The sequence below is a fragment of the Mirounga angustirostris genome, unplaced genomic scaffold, assembly GCF_029215605.1.
Source record: "Mirounga angustirostris isolate CCGP_5_RB_7025 unplaced genomic scaffold, mMirAng1.0.hap1 SCAF_16, whole genome shotgun sequence".
Taxonomy (NCBI): Eukaryota; Metazoa; Chordata; class Mammalia; order Carnivora; family Phocidae; genus Mirounga; species Mirounga angustirostris.
In genome coordinates, this window is record NW_026991724.1 from 43,046,852 (window position 1) to 43,068,169 (window position 21,318).

Here is a 21,318-nt window from a genome sequence, read left to right on the forward strand (position 1 = left end):
GGACGGATGGAAAACTTGGTGTAAACCAGTTATAATTTATCCCTAGGGCTGGGGAAGCTTTTCGCCCAAAACAAATTGGGTTTCTGCTGGCAGGGGGGGAGGGTGGCTAGCTGTCGGTGGGGGGGGGGGGGGGGGGCCATGGTCCGTGTCTGCGACGGTGGGGGGGGGGGCCCGCCTGCGGCACCTCAGCAGCCCAACCCGCTTGTCCAGTTGTGCCCTTCCTCAGGGGTGATCGGGGTGACGGTGTGGGCGCAGGAGCCTGAGAGAGAGACAGCGTGGTGTCAGAGACTCCAGGGAGGGTGAGGGCGGGAGGAGGGTTCAAAGGTCAGGCCCTGGAGCCAGACTGCGGGGGCGGTTCGAGTTCTGGCTCCATCCCCGAGGAGTTGAGTGACCTGGAGCAAGTCACTGAGCCCCATCAGAGAGGGACATTCCCTACTTCACAGCAGCCAGAGCTGGGCCCAGAGTAAGTGCTCAGTCAGGTCAGCTCTCATGAGGCAGGCTGGCCCTGCCCCAGCCCTGGGGTCACGTCTTGCCACGGCCACTTGAGCACCTCTGTGCCTCAGCGTCATTGCCTTAAAATGATGATGTTAGCGCTTTACAGAAGTGTTCTAGAAGATTCAGTGAGTTTGCCCACCAGTCCTGGCACCCCGTAACAAGCCGGTGGTTGGCTGCCCAGCTCCTGTGGTTATCACTGCTCTTCCGACATGGGCCTCCAGCCGCTGGGGCCAGGAACGCTCAGGAAAACGGGGGCAGGACAGCGTGGCGGGTGGGAGCCTTGGCTCTGGAGTCCGGCTGGGTTTGAATCCCCGTGGTGCCCCGGGTCACTTGTGGGACCTCAAGCGCGTGACCTCCACTCCCCGGGCCTCAACTTCTCCTCTGTAAATCTGGGAACGCTAACCTGTGGATGTGGGAGTCTTGTGAGGACCTAAGGGGCAAGTCCTAAGCACCCTGACACCTGCCTGGTGGGGGGGTTGGAGCTGGATGGGGGGAGGGCGGAGACCGGAGACGCTGCTGCCCCCTTGTGGACACCTCGGGAATGCTGAGCCTGAGGGCTAGCGGGGACAGGGACCGGAAGGGCTCTGGGCCCCGTTAGGTGGAGGCCAACCCCATGTCCTCCCTGCCCAGACGCTGAGCCCCCGGGAGCTCTGGCACTTGGTGCATCAGTGCTACGGCTCAGAGCTGGGTCTCACCAGTGAGGATGAGGACTATGTCTGCCCCTTGCAGCTCAACGGTCTGGGGTGAGTCAGAGGTTGGTGGCTGGTTCCCGGGGTGGGGGAGACAGTAGGGGCTGTGTGCAGAGCTCCTGGAGTCCCGGGTGGACTGAGGTGGGCATACAGTCTGGGAGACCAGGAGGGTGTGTGGGGTTCAAAGATACAGCGATTCCACACCCTCCCTTTCCCCACAGGAGCCCCAAGGAAGTGGGAGACGTGATTGCCCTGAGTGACATCACCCCCTCGGGGGCAGCCGACAACAGCCAGGAGCCGAGCCCGGTGGGCTCGCGCCGTGGCCACATCACCCCCAACCTTTCCCGGGCCAGCAGCGATGCAGATCATGGGGTGAGCAGAGGATGTGGGAAGGACGAGGATGCTGATAGAAAGAGACAGAGGACGGTGGGGAGTGGTGTCAGGGAGAGGGACAGACTGAGATGTTGGGGCGGGGGGAAGGGGAAGGGACAGAGGGCCAGAGAAGAGGTGGATGGAGGGCTAAGGGAGGGGATGGATAGAGGGATGGGATGGAGCTGAGAAGATGGGCAAAGAAAACAGGGAATGAGAGAGAGGCAAAAGGGCAGAAGACAGGAAGAGACTGAGAGACAGAAGAAGCAAGACTTGGATGGATGGAAGGAAAGAAGGAATGATGGATTGACAAAGATGGACAGACCAGGCATGGAAGGATAGACAGATGGGCAGGAGAGGCATGAGAAGGCTTATGGCCCAGGCACGCAGGACAGCCTGGTAGGGGCTGAGAGAGGCCCTCATCTGGGCAGCCCCAGGGCCCCTTGCGGCTTGGCTGGAAGCTTTATGTGCACACACAACCCCCCAGCATCGGTTTTCCTACAGTCTCAAATCCTTATGGCCAGTGTGGGCACACGGGGGGCCCTCAGGCTGGAGTGGAGGTGAGACGGAGCTGGATTAAGCCTTTCTCTGCAGGCAGAGGAGGACAAGGAGGAGCAGACGGACAGCCAGCCAGATGCCTCCTCCAGCCAGACAGTGACCCCGGTGGCTGAACCCCCGAGCACTGAGCCGACCCCCCCTGAGGGGCCCACCTCCGTGGGCCCCTTGGACCTGCTGCGCAGTGAGGAACTGTTGACAGACACGAGTAACTCCTCTTCGTCCACGGGGGAGGAAGGTGAGGCAGGGGCCCGAGGCGTCCGCTTCGGTTACACGTGACAGCCCTTACTGAGACTGGCATCAGCAAGGGATTGGCTGGCTCACGGCACTAAGAAATTGGGGGGTGCAGGCATTCAGATGGTGTTGTTAGAAATCTGTCTTTAGCTCTGCCTTGAAGGCAGCAGGGCAGATGGTAAGAGCACAGACTCTGCAGCCAGATTGCCAGGGCCCAAATGCTGGCCGCACTGCCTCCGAGCTGTGTAACTTGGGCAAATTATTTAACTGCTCGAGCCTCATTTTCCTCATCTGAAAGATGGGGTGAGCAATAGTCATACGGACTTCATAGGGTCGAGGTTAAGAGAATTGAAATGAGTTAATATTTGTAAAGTGCTCGGGCCAGTTCGTGCTGGCTCTTGTTATTGCTCTTTCCATTTTCTGTGCCAGCTTCCTTCTCAGGTAGCCTCCATTCTGGGGGGCGGGGTGGTACGGAGCTCCCCAGCCCTGCCCCAGCAAGTCTAGCAGAGAGAAAGCATGATTTTCCCATGGGGGGCACCAGAAGCTCTAGGTTTGGCTCTCATTGGTCCACCTTGGAGCCCAGGCCCACCCCCGAGCCAATCACTGCGGCCGAGAGCTCAGGCGGGTGAGCCTGGGAGCACAGGCCCACCCCTGCCGTCGTGGGGAGGGTGGGGGGCAACTGGCTGGGCCTCCAGGTGCTGCTCGGTGAACTGGTCACGGTGGCTCTGGCTGGCTGAGCCCCGGCAGACATGCCCGCCCTAAAGCCACCTCTGCGGCAGAAAGGGGCCAAGCAGTGCTCTGGTCAGCGTCCACCCGGGCCCGGGAGGATGGGGCTGCCCCTCCACTGTGCAAGGCCTGGGAGTGGAGAGGAGCGGTCACCGGAGGGGAAGCAAGGGGCTGCTACGAGGAGGGAGCAGTGCAGCCTCCACTGTCCTTCTCTGTCACCCAGCTGACCTGGCCGCCCTGCTTCCTGACCTCTCCGGCCGGCTCCTCATCAACTCCGTCTTTCACGTTGGTGCCGAGCGGCTGCAGCAGATGCTCTTCTCAGACTCGCCCTTCCTGCAGGGCTTCCTGCAGCAGTGCAAGTTCACAGGTCAGGGGGCCGAGCTCCCGTGGGTGCAGGGGAGGGGGAAGGGAGGCCGAAGCAGGAGACAGGCGGGCCCTGCGGAGCAGATGCGGCAGGTTGGGCGGTGGGCGAGCAAGAAGCCCGTCCTCCTCGAGACCGGACCGGACCGGCTCTGCCTCTGAACTAACTGAGTGGCCTCGGGCAGGGTTGTGAGCCTCTCTGCCTCAGTTTCTGGCTCTGTATGTTGGGGGCGTGATAATAGCCCCTGGTGTATGCAGGTCTTCTGAGGGCTGTATGAGTTGATACTAGACACTTGCCAAGAGCAGTGGCATATAGTAAGCATTTAATAAACACAAACTCGTGATCACACATTTAGTGGCCGCTCTGTCGGATTTGTGCAGAGGCCAGGACAGATGAAGTCGAGAATCTAGTGAGAACGACAGTAAATAGACACACAAATAAGTCACAGATGTGCCGGGACTGTGAGCGTCAGAGGGGTATCTGTGACCTGAGGGGTCTCAGGAGAAGCTGCTGGAAGGATGTGGCATTGGAACCAAGACCTGAAGGAGGAACTCTTCTGGGGAAAGGGGAGGAGATGGGGGAGAAACCCAGGAGGCCAGCGGGGTATCTGCAAAGGCCCTGAGGCCAGGGGCAGACACTGGGAGAATCCCTTGAGGCCGGGCCTCTGTGGCCAGGCGTAGCGAGGTGAAGCCACAGCGCCAGGTGACATGGAAGGGTTCACTGTGGGACCAGCTGAATGGCTCAGGAGGCTGTGGAAGGGATTCAAGCGGGGGGGGGGGGGGGGGGGGCTAGTCAGATAGTCGTCTTCCTCTGTTTCTTTTTTCTGTGTTGTTGAAAATGAGCCATGTAGAATCCCCTGCAGAATGAGTGAGACCGTGCCTTGAGTTGGGGGCCCACAGTCCTCTGATACTATGCTAATGTCCTGGAGGGATGGGCACATCAGACTCAGGGACTCAGATTCTGTCCAGAGGCCCTGGAGAGCCATGGAATGTTCTAGGCAGGTTAGGGGCAGGGACAGGCTTGGCTTTAAGAAGCTACCCCCTGGACCTCAGAGGTGGAGACTGAGGCCAGAAACTCAGGGGGGCCGGAGTGGGGCCCTGGGTAGGCAGGGATGAGCTGAACCAGGAGTGATGATTAGGAGGTCAAGTGAACACAAGGGGGAGGGAGTATCCAGGGCAGGGCCCAGGGCTAGGGGGAGTCTGGAGGATGGTGGGGCTACCCCTGAGCTGGGATCCCGAGATCCCAGCTCCCGAGAGGAGGGGGGGTAGGTTTAGGGGGATGCCAAGGCCAGTGTGGGACCTGGTGGGTGTGAGATGTCTGGGGAACTTCCGAGGGAAGATGCTCAGGAGGTCACAGGACCCCAGGACTGGTACAGAGAGGGAGGCTGAGGCTGCAGGAGCAGATGAGATGGCCCCAGGATGGGTGACAAGCATAGGGAAGAGAGAGGTCCCAGCTTGGAGTATTACCAACATCTGAAGTTTTAGGGGTCCAGCAGGAAGGTGGGGCTGACATCAGGATGGGGCATGGGGCCAGGGTGGGTTTGGGGCCGAGTCCCCAGAGAACTGGAACTATCCCAGAAGGCTGGTTCCCACAGCCTGTGGGCAGAAGACTGGAGAATGGCCTCCTCATTCTGCCCTCCCTCCCTCCCCCAGATGTGACCTTGAGTCCCTGGAGTGGCGACAAGTGCCACCAGCGCCGAGTGCTGACGTACACGATTCCCATCAGCAACCCGCTGGGCCCCAAGAGCGCCTCCGTGGTGGAGACACAGGTGGGCCAGACAGAGGGGCCGGCTGGGCAGGGGGCCCGGCCGGGTGGGCTGGCCCTGACTCCCGCCTCCTCCCTGGTCTCTGCAGACGCTGTTCCGGCGCGGCCCCCAGGCGGGCGGCTGTGTGGTGGACTCGGAGGTGCTGACGCAGGGCATCCCCTACCAGGACTACTTCTACACGGCCCACCGCTACTGCATCCTGGGTCTTGCCCGCAACAAGGCCCGTCTCCGGTGAGCAGCAGCCCTGCCCCTCACCTGACAGAGTCCCCTCTCTTGGGTGGTGCTAGGGCACCCGGAGGAGGCTGGCCTGTGCGAACAGGCCGGAGCTGCCATTGACCGGAATGGGGAAGGTGGCGAGGGATAGGTTTGGGGGAAGGTCAGGAGCTCAGTTTGGGGTGGGTTGAGCTGTCTCTGGGACCCCGTGTGGAGCTGGGGCATAGCAGCAAGGTGGAAGAGTCCGGGCCAGGTGCAGGCTCAGCTGCTGGTGGTGGGGGCGGGTGTTGCTAAGTCTGGGAGACTTGCCAAGGTGTGTCTGGTCTGTGGGTGACAAGGGGCCCTCTCTGAATTGGGGGAAGGAAAGCACCCCCTTGGAATGGTTGGATTGAGACCCTGCCCCTCCCCCTGCCCCTCCCCCCCCCGGACCCCAGGGTGTCTTCTGAGATCCGCTACCGGAAACAGCCCTGGAGCCTTGTGAAGTCACTCATCGAGAAGAACTCCTGGAGCGGCATCGAAGATTACTTCCACCACCTGGGTAGGGGAGAGGTCGGCCAGGCCGGGGACAGGGTCATGGCCTGGCCAGGTGCAGCCACCCAGAGGCCTCTCCTGTGTCCACAGAGCGGGAGCTTGCCAAAGCGGAGAAGCTGTCCCTGGAGGAAGGCGGGAAGGATGCGCGCGGACTGCTGTCAGGCCTGCGGAGACGCAAGCGGCCCCTGAGCTGGAGGGGGCACGGTGACGGGCCCCAGCACCCGGACCCGGACCCCTGCACCCGGGCCGGCATGCACACCTCAGGTGTGTCCCCTCGGGCCGGGGGGGGCAGGCAGAAGCGCAGGGGTGGGAGGCCCGGTGGGTGTGCTGGGATGGCCCTGTCTGACTGCGTGGCGCTCTCCTTCAGGTTCCCTCAGCTCGCGCTTCTCAGAACCGTCCGCCGACCAGGGCCCCGGGGCAGGCATCCCCGGCGCCCTGGTTCTCATCAGCGTGGTGTGAGTAAGGGGCCCGGGCTGTGGGGTCAGACAGGCCTGGCTCTGCATTCTGGCTGTGTGACCTCAGGCAGGTGCCTGGCCTCTCTGGGCATCTGCCAGAGTGGGGACGTGGGCTCACCTCCTAGCATAGCAGAGATGAGGGGAGAGGATGTTTGGCACGTGCCCAGCACAGCTCCTTACACGGCATCCTGCTCTGTGTGTCGTGGAGAAGTCTGTCCTGCTGGGAGAGGGAGGCTCTGGGGGCTCTGGGAGGTCAGAGGGACCTGACCTCGCCCCGGGGGCAGGGAGGGCTTTCTGGGGGAGCAGGCATCCAGAGGAGGTGGAATGAGGGGAACCGGGAGAGATCTGGAAAAGAAGCACGGTCACACATCTCAGTCCTGTTTTCTGTGCCCAGCCCTAAGCTGGGAGACGCTGGGGACACAGAAGTGACTAGAGACCTGAGGACAGGTCTGAGACAGCAGGCCAGGGTGCTGGGGGACAGGGCTGGGACGGGGAAGCTGTGGGAGGCTGGGGAAGGCTTCCCGGAAAAGCAGAGTATTCCTGAGCTGAGACCCCCGGAGGGTGAGGCAGGGAGACCCATGTGCCCAGAGGCCTGGGCGGGGGTGGAGGGGGGCAGGACACCCTGAGGACGTGGAAGTGAGGTCCAAGCTTCCAGCAGGCCCTGGAGGTGAGAGTCAGCTTGGTCACACACTCAGCCTCTCTGGGCCTCAGTTTCCCAGCACCGGCAGTCCGGAGAGGGGCTGCGCGGCATGCTCCAGGAGGGGCGGGGGCGGCTCTCACCTCTTTGTCTTCCTGTTGCTGCCTCCCCAGGATCTGTGTGAGGTAGGGCCCTGCATCCTGCACCCCCTCCCCTGTCACCTCAGCCCCCAGCTGCAGCCCCTTCTCCAGGCCCTGAGCCCCCAGCTCTCCCAGCGAGGCAGCCTGCTGTGGCAGTTAGGGGCGTGGCCAGGATGCGACCCTGACTTCGCTCACGGACTGTGTGACCCTAGGCGTGTCTGTCACCCTCTCTGGGTCAGCTTTCTCCTCTGGAAAGGGGGGTAGTTGTGGTGCCCCTTCAAGGTGTGCTTGCGTGAGTGTTGCTGACCTAGGAGAGCCTCTGTGTCCGGACGCTGACCCCTGATCCCTGCCCTCAGCCTCATCGTCCTCATCGCCCTCAATGTCCTCCTCTTTTACCGCCTCTGGTCTTTGGAGAGAGCAGCCCACACCTTCGAGGCCTGGCACAGTCTGGCCCTGGCCAAGGGGTGAGTGGGCGGCCCGAGGGGGTTGGGAAGTCGGGCAGGTCGGGCGGGGCGGCCGCACTCAGGCCCTGCACCCCGTGCAGCAAGTTCCCGCAGACGGCCACGGAGTGGGCGGAGATCCTTGCCCTGCAGAAGCAGTTCCACAGCGCGGAGGTGCACAAGTGGAGGCAGATCCTGCGGGCGTCCGTGGAGCTCCTAGACGAGGTGCGCCTTTGGGGCTGTGGGGCCCTGTGTTTAGGTCCCAGCGTGTGGCAGATATCCCCGGGCCTCAGTTTCTCCCCCTGTGCAACAAGGAAGCCATTCACAGTCCCTAGCTCCCAGGGTTGCCAGAAAGACGGAAGAAAGAATTGGCTCTCAGCCGAGGATGAATGTCCACGGTGTCGGACTGCAGGCATGGCTGAATCCAGCCACGCGCGTGCCATCTCCCGACTCTGCCCACCGCCGGGGTGGGCTTTGTTTGGGGGCATCCTCCCCTCCCACGCTGGACCAAGGTGGCAGCTGCAGCTCCAGGCTCACGCGCAAAGGAAAGAGCTCGTTCTTGCTGGCCGCTGGGCTCACGGAGCCAGTCACCGTGGCTGGGGGCGGGGAGGCTTGGTCCCTGAACCCCACCCCCACTAAGGGGTCACATGAGGGTGGGAAAGTTCCTCCCGAGGATACGAGGGTCTCGGCTCCAGAAGGGGTTGCCCCGCTCTCTGTAGTACAGTCTCAGCGTCTCTTCAGACGGCCATGTTCAGATTCTGCTGTGTGACCTTGTGCAAGTCCCTGCACCACGGCCGCCCTGGGCTTCCTCCTCTGTTGGAGGAAAGACTGTCCGAACATCAAATGAGTTAACACTGGAGTGTGCCGCGCTCATAGTAAACAGTTGTCGTGTGTTTGCGCTTATCGGCGTGAGCCCAGTGCCCGCACACAGTAGGTGCTCAGTTACCGTGGTGATGGGTCGGCACGAAGGTCAGGTGTGGGGGTGGTGCTGAGGTGGGGGGAGGAGGGGTGGGAAGTGGAGGAGTGGCTGACATTGGCTGGGTGCCCAAGGGTACCAGAGCCCGAGTTGGTGGGTGACGGTGAAATTGTGTGTGGTCGCCAGAGACCAGGATGTGGAGCCCACCTCCAGGGGCTTTGTTGCCCCCCTGCAACCATGCTGGCAGGGAGATGCTCAGGACGGGGTGGGGGGCAGCGAGGCTGGGGTCACATCACTCAGGGAGAGGGATGGCACGGCCTCCCCATCCTAAGTTAAATCCTGATTCTTTTCCTCTCTTAAATTGCCAAGGGCACAGAGTTGACTCCACAAATTCATTTACCGCAGACACAGATGGAGCTGGGCTGTTCTGTGTGCTGAAATGACCAGCTGATTTGCTCCTCAAGGCCAAGCCTGTGAGAGGGATGTTCTTGTGCCCCATCTAACAGGGCTGCTAAGGTCTGAGAAGCTCAGAATTGCCCAAGGTCACACAGCAGGGAGTAAGACTAGCTACTGTGCCAAGTGCTAGGTGTTTGGCCATCAGAACCCTGAACTTGTCCTGTGATCTTTCAACTGCGGGGGAGGGGGGGGCCTGGGACAGTTACGGGGCTTGCCCAGGAGCACCCGGTATGTAGCGGGGTGTGGCCAGAACCCGGGCCATGGGCGCCCCTTCCATCTGCAGCATCTTAGAAGTTAAACTGGGTACGGTCCGGCTCCTCTGTTGTCACGGGGTGACCTTGGCAGGGGATGTGGCCTCTCTGGACCCTCCCCAGTTCCTCGACAGCAGGAAGCCCTACCAGCACTCACCTCCCACCCTGCCCACTTCTCCTCCCAGATGAAGTTCTCGCTGGAGAAGCTCCATCAAGGCATCACGGTCTCAGACCCTCCCTTCGACTCCCAGCCACGGCCCGACGACAGCTTCTCCTGAGGACCCCCAGCCCCGTGGCCGACCCCCCTAACGGACAGACGGACACAGAGCCTCGGCGGCCACCGCTGGCACGGTGTGAGCGCCGGGAGCCCCCCGCCCCCCCTCCCAGTGGCCCAGCCAGGGGCCACGCAGAAATGGGGACCACAGAACCGAGATGCACTTTAGACCAGCGTGTGCGAGTCCAGCTGCCATCGCCTGCCCAGCCAGGGAGCTGGCCTGGCCTTCGGCAGGCCCCCCGCTAACTTATTTTGCCCAGCTGGGGCTGTGGGGGGCGCCTCTGGGGTGCACGATTCCCTCAGCTCTGGGTTTAATGTATTATATTTATTTGGGGCCAACAGAGAGCCCCAATAAAGGGTTGGAAATGGCTGTGGCTGTGCCTGTGGGGTATCTGGGAGTGGTGGTGGGGGGCTCCCATTGTGCTGGAAGGGGGAATCTGTCCATTTTCAGGGGCCCGAGTCACTAACACGATCTGGGATTCTCCAGCATCTTCCACAAGCTTTGCGTCATCAGGGTCCAGTGCCGGGGCTGTGAGGGCAGACTCAGGTGCCTGGGGGCCTGGGTTCAGATCCTACCCCTGATCCTTAGCGGTCACGTAACCCGGGTCAAGCCCTCTGAGCTTCAGTTTCCCGTACCATGGGCATAAGAGTGGCACCTTTCTCCTGGGGTTCTTAGAAGTGAATAGTTCTCCACCTCCCGAGTTTCTGAGTCAGCAGCTCTGGGGTGGGCTGAGAATCTGCACTTCCAACCAGCTCCCAGGACCCCACTTTGCAAGCCACTATTAGGAGAGATGCATGAATAAATGTGGCTACTCATAACAGGGCCTGGCACAGAGTACGTATTCAACTGATGTTACTCTTACGGAAAAATTGCAGGGAGAGAAAAGTAACTCCTGTAGTAAGTACCAAGTGTGGGCCAGGCTCTGTGCCAAGGTCTGGTGATCAATCGTTCAAGTCTCACGGTGACTCCATGAGATTGGAGGGCGGGGGCAGATAGGTACGTGTCTGAGGCCACTCTGCACGAAGACAAGGACTGCAGGCCTGTCCCTGGTGTCTCCACACTTAGATGCAAGGTCCTTTCCCCTGCAGGATCCTACCATGGCCTGTCCAGGTTGAGGCCATCTGGATCCCTGTCTTGCCAATGAGGAAATGGGCTTAGAGGCCAAGTCTCTGGTCCAGCTAGAACCCAGGTCTGTCTCAACCCTGTTCTGGTTCCAGAGTGAGTGAGAGCTAAGGAGATACCTTTGGCATGTCACAGTCAGGCTGTAAGAAACTTCCAAATTGATGGTTTGGGACAGAGGACTGGAGGGAGGGGTTGGATGGAGGTGGGAGGGACCACAAGTGGCAAAGGACAGAGCCATCCTCTCTAGCTATGTGATCATGGCAAGTTACCCACTCTGGGCCTCCGTTTGCCATACCTGTTAATTGGGAATAGTGGTAATGCCCACCCTGTAGGAAGAATTACAGTTAATGTTAGTAAAGTGCTTAGAACAGCACCAAGCCCACAGTAGGTGCTCGGTGAACACCAGCTTGTTGGGCTGTGAGTACGTGCCCTTGCCCGGTGCCTAAGGCCTGTCCTCACTGCCTCCGCCTGTCACCCACTGCTAGGGGGGGGGCTCGGTACAGCAAGAGAGTTATTTTCTGCAGGGCAATTTCACAGCCCAGGAGGTGTTGGCACAGAGGCTCAGACCACAAAGTGTCCAGTGTCCCTGGCTTCCTGTTCCTCTGCCCCGAGCCTGCCCCACACCCTGGTTCCTCCTGGTCAGCGGGACTGGGTCAGGGGGATTCTGGAACTTCGCACCCAGAACTGGAGGCCAGGACCTGAGCAGCCAGCCTGAAGTCTCCCACCCTGGTCCCCAACTTCTCCACCCGGCATTGCTGGGGCAGGATTCCGGATCTACCTGAGGCCAGCTACATGACCCTAGGCAAGGGAGTGAGGAGCTCTCAGCCTCAGTTTCTTCTTCTGTAAAATGGGGATAATAATAGAACTTGCTGCCAATATTGGGGGGGAGAAATGGACCCAGCGCATCAGAAGGGCTCTAGCATTGGCATTTATTCACTTTATCGAGCACCTATAATGTGCCAGGCCCAGTTCCAGGTACTGGGAACACAGTGGTGCGCAGGACACTGTCCCCACCTGGGGGCATCTTCTAGTCCAGGGTTGGAGGGCCAGGCGGTGGAAGATCTATATAAAGGAAGAGTATTATGTCAGGTAGTGACAAATGCGGTAGAAAAAACCCGAAACGAGTAAAGTCGGTCAAGTAAGGGACAGGGCAGGCAGTTTCCTGGGAATGGACAGACGACCTGATGAAGGTGACATTGGAGCCAAGAGCTGCAGGAGAAGAAGTGAGCCTTTTGGTCACCAGGGGGAAGAGTGGTCCAGGCAGAGGGAAGAGCAAAGAAGGCAAAGGCCCTGAGGCAGGAATAAGTTTGATGCCCTGGGAACGGCAGCAGGGGCCTGAACAGTGGTGGTGGTTGGGGGTGGTAGTAACATCAGAGACCGAGGACCCTCCTCCTGAAACATGGTACCCCCCCACCCCCAGAGCAGCGTCTCTGGTTTAGATCCAGCACCCCCCACCTGCTTGGGTGGAGTCCCAAGTATTCTAGGTGGCCCTAGCCTGACCCCCCCCATGCCCACTTGGGTTCCAGCACAGTGACCTCCAGGCCCCGATGTCAGGGATCTGAAGGGGAGGTCACTTGGAGGTCCCAGCCGAGTCCCCCTCCATCCCATGAGGATGACCTCCATAAACTGAAGTTGGAAACCCTGCCCCCCAAACGCCCTCTAAGCCCTCCCGTGACTCTGGGGGTGACCTTTCCCGGACTCCGGTGCCGGGGGTCCCCAGAGTCGGGAAGGGTCGGGAACACCCAGGCCGTGCGCCCACGCCCAGAAGCCGCGGTCCCTGCGCCACCCGGAGAGGCCGGTGCAGCGGGCGCCTCCCGGGCCGCTGCGGCAAAGGCTGGGCGGCCGCGCCCTCCCCCCGCGGTGATTCATCCCGCCCCCTCCCGCTCCCTCCTCCCTCCCCGGGCCGCCGCCGCCGCCGCCGCCGCGGCCGCCGCTGCAGTGCGCAGGAGACCGCGGCCCGCGCCCCAGCGCGCCCGAGCCGGAGCGGGGCCGGGGTCGGTGCACCTGGCGAATGTGCCCGGCTGCGCGCGCCAGCGCAACAGCCCGAGCAGCGGCCGCCGCCCGCGCGGCGGGGATGCCCGGACGCCGGGCCCCGGGGCTGGGCCCCCGGCGGTAACCGGAGCGGGGGGGCCGCGCCCCCCCTCCGCCCCCCCTCCTCGCCGGTCCCAGAGCCGCAGCTGCTGCGCCCGCGCGCTCCCGGGGACATTCTAACCGCCGCCCGGGCCCGCTGCCTCTTTTGCCCCGCTATTAATACCGGCGGCCCGGGAGGGGGGCGCAGCGCGCGCAGCGCAGCCATGGGGACACTGCTGGCCTTGGTGGTCGGCGCGGCCCTGGGTGAGTGCGCGGGGGCGGGGGGGTGGCGCGGCGGGGGGGGCACGGCCCGGGCAGCGGCCCGGCGGCGGGGTGCGCGCGCGCGGGACCCGGGACGGCGGGGCGACGGCCGCCCCCGGCCCACTCCCCGGCCCGGCTAAGTCCGCTTCCGAAGTTGTGAGCGCGGGGAGCCGGGCGGGGGAGGGCGGTGGGAGGTGCGGGTGGGCGAGCGCGGGCGGGGGCCGGGCTGGCACAGCTCGGCGGCTGCGGGCGCCCAGCCGGGGGCGAGGAAACGCGGAGTCAGCTGCTCCCGGAGCCCCGCAGGCTGCAATGTGACACCCACAGCCGCGGGGGGCGGGGGGGGTGGAGGGAAGGCGGCGCCCGGAGACTGGGACAGGGGAGACCGAGAGACAGGGAGAGATGGGGACGCAAGGGAAGGCGCGAGAGGCGCGGCGACTCGGAGTACTCCGGAGTGCTCCGCGGAGACTGGCGATCGGGAGTAACCGGGAGGAAGGAGCCGGAGAGGGTTGTAGAGGATGCCAGAGAGAGGCCGAGAAGCGAGTTAGAAATCGGAGCGCTGGAGAGACAAACTTGAGAGAGGCAGGAGAGATGGTAGACACTGGGAGAGGTGGAGTTTAAAAGGGACAGGGAAAGGGGGAGAGAGGCCATCTGAGCCTGGAAAGAGGACACAAAGTGGTGGACCCTTCAGAGAGACTCCCTAAGATATAAAGTAGGGAGACAGTCACAGAGGTGCTCAAGGAGTTAGAAAGAGAGAGCAGCGGAGGAGGACACGGAGTTCCCAAGATTCAGAGAGCGAGAGACTCAGGGACAAGGAAACAGCCCCAGAGCTGGAGCCGGAGAGGCGCAGCATTAGCTGGTGAGAGCTGGGCCTTGGGAAGGGGGTGGCAGGTAAGAATATGGAGGAGGCGCTCAAGGGGACTGGAATCCAGCGGGGGTGCAAAGTCCCTGAGGCTGCAAAGAGCTCAGTGAGTTTCAAGAAGCTGATAAGAGCTGGGAGACGGGTCTGGAGCTGAGGAGCCTGGGGACAGAGGGGACAGGGGCCAGAGAAGCTGGGTAGAGGGTGGGTGACCAGAGAGCTGGGCTGGAGTGTGGGGCTGCCCTGGTTCCAGCGCCCACCCGCCCCTCTGAGGTCTTGCCTTCTCCCAACCCATTCTCTGGGGCTGGCTGGTTTTGCAGAGCAGTCGCCGGGGGGAAATGACTCCGCCACATTGAAGTTCTAACACATCTGGAATTCGAGTCCCAGCACCTAAATGCTGCAGTACCATGGGCAAGGGGACTGCTTAAGAAGGGGTACATGGGTATCTACTTGGGTACAGAGCAAAGACTCTGAGTGACTGCCCACAGTGACAGCCCGATGTTGTTTGGGGGGGGAGGGGCTTCCTGAGTGGCAGGCCCCCTGCTGAGGCCTTACCTCACTTGTGGAATCTGCCCAGCAACCCCTCGAAGCAGAGATGACCATTTCCCTCACCTCACAGAGGGAAACTGAGGCCAGAGGTGAGGAGGGACTTGCCAAGGGCACACAGCAAGTGGCAGGGGCAGGCTGAACGTCTGGTTCTGTCCGTTCGTAACCATTGTCAAGGGGAAACAGATGGTTTCTGAGAGGCCTGAGAGCCAACGGCCAGGAAGCCTGGCATTGCCCGGGGTGCTGGGCGCCCCTGCTCCACCTGAGCCTGCTGTCCCTGCAGTGTCCTCAGCCTGGGGGGGCTGCGTGGAGGTGGACTCAGAGACTGAAGCCGTATTCGGGATGACCTTCAAAATTCTGTGCATCTCCTGCAAGCGCCGCAGCGAGACCACCGCCGAGACCTTCACAGAGTGGACCTTCCGCCAGAAGGGCACGGAGGAGTTTGTCAAGGTGGGGGGGGGGGCGCCCGGCACAGGTGCGGGGCCGCGGGCTCCTGTGTGGGACGCCGTGGCAGGCAGCCCGCGGGAGGGGTTGTCCCTTCGTTTCCGATAATGTGCTATTCGTGATGACCTGGATTCAGATTCCAGTTCCACCCCTGACCAGCTGGTGACCTTGGGCAAGGCACTGGGCCTCTCTGAGCCTCAGTTTGCTCCTCTCTAAAGATGGGGTGGCGGCAGTCTCTAGCTCGTAGGCTTGGGTAAGGGGTGATCCAGCAGTTGTCCCTGGCACGCGGTTGGCACAAAGATTTAGTAGCAGCAAGGATGTCTGAGGTAGTCATCATGGAAGAAAAGCAGCACTTTCCTGCCCTCCTGTACGTTATATGTATTTTGAACTACACATGAGGGGGCACCATAAACTCGTAGGGCCTCCCGGAGCATTGGGGTCTGCCGTGGCTGAGACTGGACTCCTCTGTCCCTGGCTGAGGAGCGTGCCCGGTGAGAATGAAAGCCAGGAAGGCTGAACGGGGGCTCGGGGTGCAGGGTGGAGGGGTGCCTGAGGAATATGTGTGTGAGCGTGCGTGTGTGCGTGGGCCAGGGGCGTAGTCAGGGCTGGGGGCAGGCCAGGGCACGATCCTTGCCCCCCGTGCCCTCCCTGCCTGAGGTCATGGTGCCCACGTGTGTCTGCTGTCTCTCCGAGTGTCAGGGCAAGGGACAGAACAGTCTGGACGAGGGTGGGGGGGTGGGGGGAACAGGCACAGGCGGTGACCTGCCCGGCTGCCCCCCAGATCCTGCGCTATGAGAACGAGGTGCTGCAGCTGGAGGAAGATGAGCGTTTCGAGGGCCGCGTGGTGTGGAACGGCAGCCGGGGCACCAAGGACCTGCAGGACCTGTCCATCTTCATCACCAACGTCACCTACAACCACTCCGGCGACTATGAGTGCCACGTCTACCGCCTGCTCTTCTTTGAGAACTATGAGCACAACACCAGCGTCGTCAAAAAGATCCACCTTGAGGTGGTGGACAAAGGTGAGTCTGGCCCTGCCTGCCCGCTCACCCCTGTTGCCCACCGGCAGCCAGATGGTGGGACAGATGGCAGGTAGGGGACAGGCTGGCTCCTCGCCTGTGCCAGGCAAACGCCCACGGCAGCAGGGGGAGCCGCACCTCCTTCCCCAGCCCCAGCTCTGGGTTTCCTTTCCTTTCAACCTGCGGCGAGGCCCCAGCAGACCTCCCCCCTGAAAGTTCTGGGTGCGGAATTCTGCCACGTGGGCTGTGGGACGTCCTGCAGGGGCCTTCCTGTCTCTGAGGAAGGGCTGTCCCGTGGGAAACACGATGATAATGGTATCCACCTCTCAGGGCTGTGTGAGGACCCAGAGGCGGGCTGGGTGTCGGCTGCCCACGTAGTGGGGATGACAGTGGAGGTGCCGACTGTCTGGTGGCCTCAGCCCCTCCTCCCTTGGTCACCCCGGCGGAAGAGACAAGAGTGCGTCCCCTAGAGCAGAGCTCCTCAAATTGCACTGTGCTCGTGAGCATCCTGGGAGTCTTGCTAAGGTGCAGACCCTGACTCAGCAGACCCGGGGTGGGGCCCCGGCCGCATTTCTAACAGGCTCTCAGCGAAGCCAATGCTGCCGGTGTGGGGCCGCACGGAACAGCAAGCATCTAAGGCGTTTGGGGACATGTCATCATTTTGGCTCCAGCTGCCTTGGATCCCTTCTCTGAAACATCTTCCGATGAGTGTAAACTGGAATTTTCCAGGGCCCGAGGGCCCATTGGCTTAGAGTCAGGACACCATCCCAGAACCTGAGCCACCAAAGAGCCATGGCAAATACGGCCCATGGGGCCCACAGCGCACGCGCATTATCAAGCACCGTGCATTGTCCTTCCTTTCCCCAAGAGGGGTGCAGACCCTCATTGAACCTCCCCACCCACCCTCCTGGCTAGGGGCCGCTACTCGCCCCACTTTACAGGTGGGGAAACCCAGGCTCAGGGAGGTAAGATCACGTGGCCGAGATCGCAGAGCTGGGACCTGGATTTGAACCCAGCCAAGCACGTGTGACTGCCGTTTCTGTTCTTGGTGTGATTCACTACACTCTGCCGTCAGCCAGAGCCTGTGGGTTTCTTTTGATAATTAGCATTTTTACGTTTGTTATCAAAGTGAACCAGCAGGATTCAGTGCAGGAGACATGTGTGAGCTCCTCTTTGGCGTAGGTCACGATGCTGGGTGGGCGGCCACCCACGGATGTAGAAGACGGAGCCCCGCCCCCTGGGAGTGGCTGTAACAAGAAACGCCCCCAAATACCGAGGTTTCACAAAATCTGTGTCAATCCTGTCTCCCGACTCAGTGCCGAGGCGAGGGGGTCAGGAGAGCTGGGAGGTTCCCAGGTTCCCTTCGTCCTGTGGCTCTTGTGGTTTGGCCCTTGCTCGGAATGCTGTCCTCATCTGCGGGACGGAGGCTGGGGCGCGAGCACGATCTACCATATTCTACTACCTCCCAGAGCCTGTGTTCTTCACATTCACCAAAGGCAGGCACAGCTCTTTATTTTGTCTTCCCAGAGTCTACGGGAGTATCCAATATACTCTAGTGGGTTTTTTTTTTAAATCACCATAGTACGGTATTTTATATTACTATATACTATACTATTTAACATTACCAAAAATACAACAGTATTTTTATCGTAGTCCATCATACTAGAGTATTTGTAACATTACCCACCATGCTATAGTATTTTAGATTAATCATATTGTAGTGTTTTAAAGTTTTACTTGTTCAACTGTATTCATCATCAGCCAGCATACTGTAGTATTTTTAACATAACTCATCACACCACAGTATTTCTGTGATTACTCGTGGTTATTACTGTACTGTTCGCATTGCCCGCCATACCGTATTCTTTTTTTTTTTTTTTTTTTTTTATAATCCACTATCTTACTGCATTCTCAGCATTACCCATCAGCCTAGAATGCCTCCTGGTAATACCGCAAGGAATGAATGGAGTCATTTCCAAAGGAGGGCCAGTGGGTGTTGGTGGTGAGAACTTTCCTGAGCTAGCAGAGCTGTGGAAGATGGTAGAAGCACCTGGGGGTCCCCCAGCACGAGTGGGGAGCCGGCAAATGAGGACAAGAGGGCTACTTCTATCTCGGCTATGGCCGGTATGGGTGGAGAACGTCTTAAGGGGAAGCAGCATCTGAGGCTAGTGAGAAATCCAGTCTGCAGGGGGGCAGGCTGGAGCTTCAGATCTGGGGGGCTGCCAGCTTTTAGAAGATTTGGGGGCTTTTGAAGAAATCAAAGTTCTCCCCAGAGAAGGGGCCTGTTACCCTCTGCATGACCTCTCTGCCTCAGTTCCTCGTCTGTGAAGTAGGGGAATGACAGTCCTACCTCCTGAGATGTCTGTGTGGCTTAGTAGAGACTGCATTTGACATACAGCGCCCTTTACCAAGTGTTTCTTCGGCTGCGGTAGTTTCCAGAGCAGGGAAGAGCTCAGAGCCTGCCATCAGTTACACTTGGGGTTGAATCCTGGCTCCGAGTCCAATCCTGGCTGTTCATCCTTGTCCAGCGCTGTCCCCTTTCTGAGCCTCGGTGTCTTTCTCTGGAAAATGGGCTACAGGGCCGTGCCGGTCGATCACCGTCCTCATCTGACTGGGAGAGCAGGAGATGCCAGATTACCTCAATCCATCTGAGCACCGGGTTCCAGGAGCAGGGAGGAGAATTCTGAAGATGTGCGCTTTTTCCAACATATATCCACCTCAGTGTGCTTCCTGAGGCCAGCTGACGTGGGAAGCCAGCACTCTTTCTATCCTTGGGGTGTTTCAGGGACTCAGGGAGACGCTCACATAAAGAACTTGGCACAGAGCCTGGCTGAAAGCAGGCATTCACTGTATGAGACGCCTTCCTATCTTTCGAATGAACGAATGATGCGTGGAGCCCTCTCCCCAGCTCCTCCTGGCCCAGAAGCAGGGGAGAAACATCCAGCCCTGCCGCCCTCCCTCACTCTGGCCCAGAAAGCGTCAGTGCCATCTGCACAGGGCGGAGCAGCAGAGAGTACCCACTGACGGGAGGAAAGACCATTTGAGGACAGTGGGGGAAATGAGGTCCTGGCCACCAGGAAGGAGACGCCCGGGCGTACGGGGCGGACACCTGTGAAATCCGGCCGAGGACGTCACAGCGGCCTTCGCCTCTGGTTCCCTGGCTGAGCACATCCCCTTCACAGTTTAAATTTAGGCTCAGTGAAAGGAAGCTGGCAATGGCAAGGGCCAGTGCCGCGGAAAGGACAGAAGGCTTCCGGAAAATGTCAGTGAAGAGCCAATATACTGAGGCGGTGCCCACTGCGAGCCCGTCCACGCCTGTTACGGGTATTAACTTGCTTTCTCTTCCCAGCAACCCTGTGAGAAGGCATGAGGATTATCGCCGCCGGTTTACAGAGGACGAGTTGAGGCTCGGAGAGGTGGAGTCGTTTGCCTAAAGTCACACAGCTAATAAGAGGCAGAGTCAGGATTTGAATCCGGTTCCCAGAGCCCCTGCTCTGAACTACGATGCTCTACTGCTCCAATAATAACAGTAATAGTAGAATTAATAATAGTAAACAGGTGTTGAGGGCTACCTATATGTCAAGCCCTATCCCAAGGATTTTTGAAGCATATTTCATTTGTACAACACTCCCAAGAAGGAGATATTGTGATTATCAGCTTTTCACAGATGGAGAAGCTCAAACCCAGAGCGGGTGAGCCACTTGCCCAAGGTTACACAGGTGGCAAGTGGCAGAGTCGGGATCGGAACCCGAGCCTTCTGGTTGCAGAGCTGCAACTCTCGGGCATCTGCAGCCTCCTGAATGACACAGATGCCCCCTCCGGCCACCCAGGGGGGCAGGTTGAGGGGGATCCCAAAGCCCACTGGACGCTGGTTATTAAGAATCACAGTGACGGGGCGCCTGGCTGGCTCAGTCGGTCAAGCGTCCCACTCTTGATCTCAGCTCAGGTCTTGATCACAGGTCGTGAGTTCAAGCCCCGCGCTGGGCTCCATGCTGCGTGGGGAGCCTACTTTAAAAGAAGCAAACAAAATCACAGTAACAACGATGACGCTAGGGAAACAGCATAGTCCCCTTTGCAGACCAGGCCCAGGGAGCCCAGGGAACCCAGGTCACTTGGCCAAGCTCACAGCGCCAGCTGGGAGCACCTCATGCCTCCCGAGCCTGGCCTTGACTGCCACCTGACCCTGCCTGGCCCTTGCAGCCAACAGAGACATGGCGTCCATCGTGTCGGAGATCATGATGTATGTGCTCATCGTGGTGTTGACCATATGGCTCGTGGCAGAGATGGTTTACTGCTACAAGAAGGTCGCCGCGGCCACGGAGGCCGCTGCACAAGAGAATGCGTGAGTGGCGCTGGTGGGGGAGGCGGTCAGGCGACCCAGACACGCGGGCTTCCCAGAGGGGTACATCTGTTGTCACGGATGGGTAGGGTCGGGACCCAGAGTCTGACCCCCCGAGGTCCCCTCCTCCCTCAGACTCAGGACTCCAGGCCCCAGCCTGGACTTCCTGCGGATCCCTAGATGTCCAGCCTGCAGTCCCCGCCTCTCTCTAACTCCAGAACCCTGTGCACCTGGGGCAGAGACCCCAACCCTCCTCGGTTTCCCGGGGGTGGGCCAAACTGATGAGGGGGGTAACTCTACACCTGCCCTTTGCCCCCCCAGCTCGGAATACCTGGCCATCACCTCAGAAAGCAAAGAGAACTGTACGGGTGTCCAGGTGGCCGAATAGCCCCGGTAAGGTAGGTGGGTGGGCAGGGGCTGGAGGGCCTGGGCGAGTGTCAGCCCACTAGGTCCCTGATACTTGTCTCTCCCTCACCTTTAGGCCCTGGGCTCCACCTCAAGGAAGAGCCAGCCCTAATGGGGAACATCTGGGCACAGCCTGCCCCCAGGGCGGGTTGGCCATCCCTGGGCCTCCATGAGCCTCAGAGTCCTGCCAACGGAGCTGCCAGGGTGGGAGGGGGCAGGGGGCTTGGCTCACACCCCCAATCCAGCCCACTTCCTCCTGCCCCATCGCCCACCCACGCCATGCATGATGGGTAAAGCAATACTGCCGCTGCCCCCACCCCTGCTTCTGCTGCCTGTTTAGGAGGGGGGGCGGTGAGGTGGGGGCAGCGGCTCCGCACCCCTCCTTCTTGCTGATTTGCACACATCGGCCGCTTCAGATGCACACTACTGGGGCCCAGCCCCTCCCTGCCCCCCCTCCTCCACCCAGTGGGGGGTTCGTGATGGGCCGGCACAGGTTGGGGCAGGGGGTGCTGGACCCACTCCGACCCGACCCCCAGCGACATTTCCCCTCCTTCCTCTGGCTGGACCTGGGGTCCCCTCTCCCTGTGATGCACTCTTGCCCCAGCCCAATCCTGCCCTTTCTCACCAGCCTTGGACTGTGGCCACTTAGAAAGGCCCATTCAGCCTCTTCTCTCTTCACACGAGTAGTTTTGTTCAGGAAATAAAGATTCTTGGACTTGATTCATAGTCTCTCTCGTGAGCCCTGTCA

At 60.5% G+C, this 21,318-nt stretch overlaps 2 protein-coding genes across 8 annotated transcripts in view; both read left to right on the forward strand.

The window, feature by feature from the left end:
- GRAMD1A (GRAM domain containing 1A) overlaps window positions 1–9,877 on the forward strand; it is a 24,739-nt gene extending 14,862 nt beyond the window's left edge. For 3 of the 5 annotated variants that reach the window (XM_045891255.3, XM_045891256.3, XM_064580794.1), the window contains 12 exons: window positions 1,126–1,238; window positions 1,406–1,556; window positions 2,148–2,346; window positions 3,292–3,435; window positions 5,082–5,197; window positions 5,283–5,425; window positions 5,842–5,945; window positions 6,029–6,202; window positions 6,306–6,393; window positions 7,527–7,634; window positions 7,715–7,835; window positions 9,419–9,877. In XM_045891255.3, coding sequence (XP_045747211.1) covers window positions 1,126–1,238; window positions 1,406–1,556; window positions 2,148–2,346; window positions 3,292–3,435; window positions 5,082–5,197; window positions 5,283–5,425; window positions 5,842–5,945; window positions 6,029–6,202; window positions 6,306–6,393; window positions 7,527–7,634; window positions 7,715–7,835; window positions 9,419–9,511 — 1,554 coding nt within the window. In that variant the 3' untranslated portion in view covers window positions 9,512–9,877. The remainder of the gene's footprint in view (window positions 1–1,125; window positions 1,239–1,405; window positions 1,557–2,147; window positions 2,347–3,291; window positions 3,436–5,081; window positions 5,198–5,282; window positions 5,426–5,841; window positions 5,946–6,028; window positions 6,203–6,305; window positions 6,394–7,526; window positions 7,635–7,714; window positions 7,836–9,418) is intronic. The other 2 variants (XM_064580793.1, XM_064580795.1) reach the window with 2 other exon arrangements.
- A 2,703-nt stretch (window positions 9,878–12,580) lies between these two features.
- Window positions 12,581–21,290, forward strand: SCN1B (sodium voltage-gated channel beta subunit 1). Of its 3 annotated transcripts, none has more exons than XM_045891258.3 (6): window positions 12,581–12,964; window positions 14,647–14,813; window positions 15,589–15,829; window positions 20,027–20,168; window positions 20,487–20,563; window positions 20,647–21,290. In XM_045891258.3, exons 1-5 carry the CDS (start codon window positions 12,925–12,927, stop codon window positions 20,551–20,553), a joined length of 657 nt encoding a protein of 218 aa, XP_045747214.1. In that variant the 5' UTR covers window positions 12,581–12,924; the 3' UTR covers window positions 20,554–20,563; window positions 20,647–21,290. The 3 variants fall into 3 exon arrangements, with proteins under 3 accessions (XP_045747214.1, XP_045747215.1, XP_045747216.1); XM_045891259.3 differs by having other exon boundaries at window positions 20,487–20,558; XM_045891260.1 differs by lacking the exon at window positions 12,581–12,964 and adding an exon at window positions 13,347–13,817.
- The last annotated feature ends 28 nt before the right edge of the window (window positions 21,291–21,318 follow it).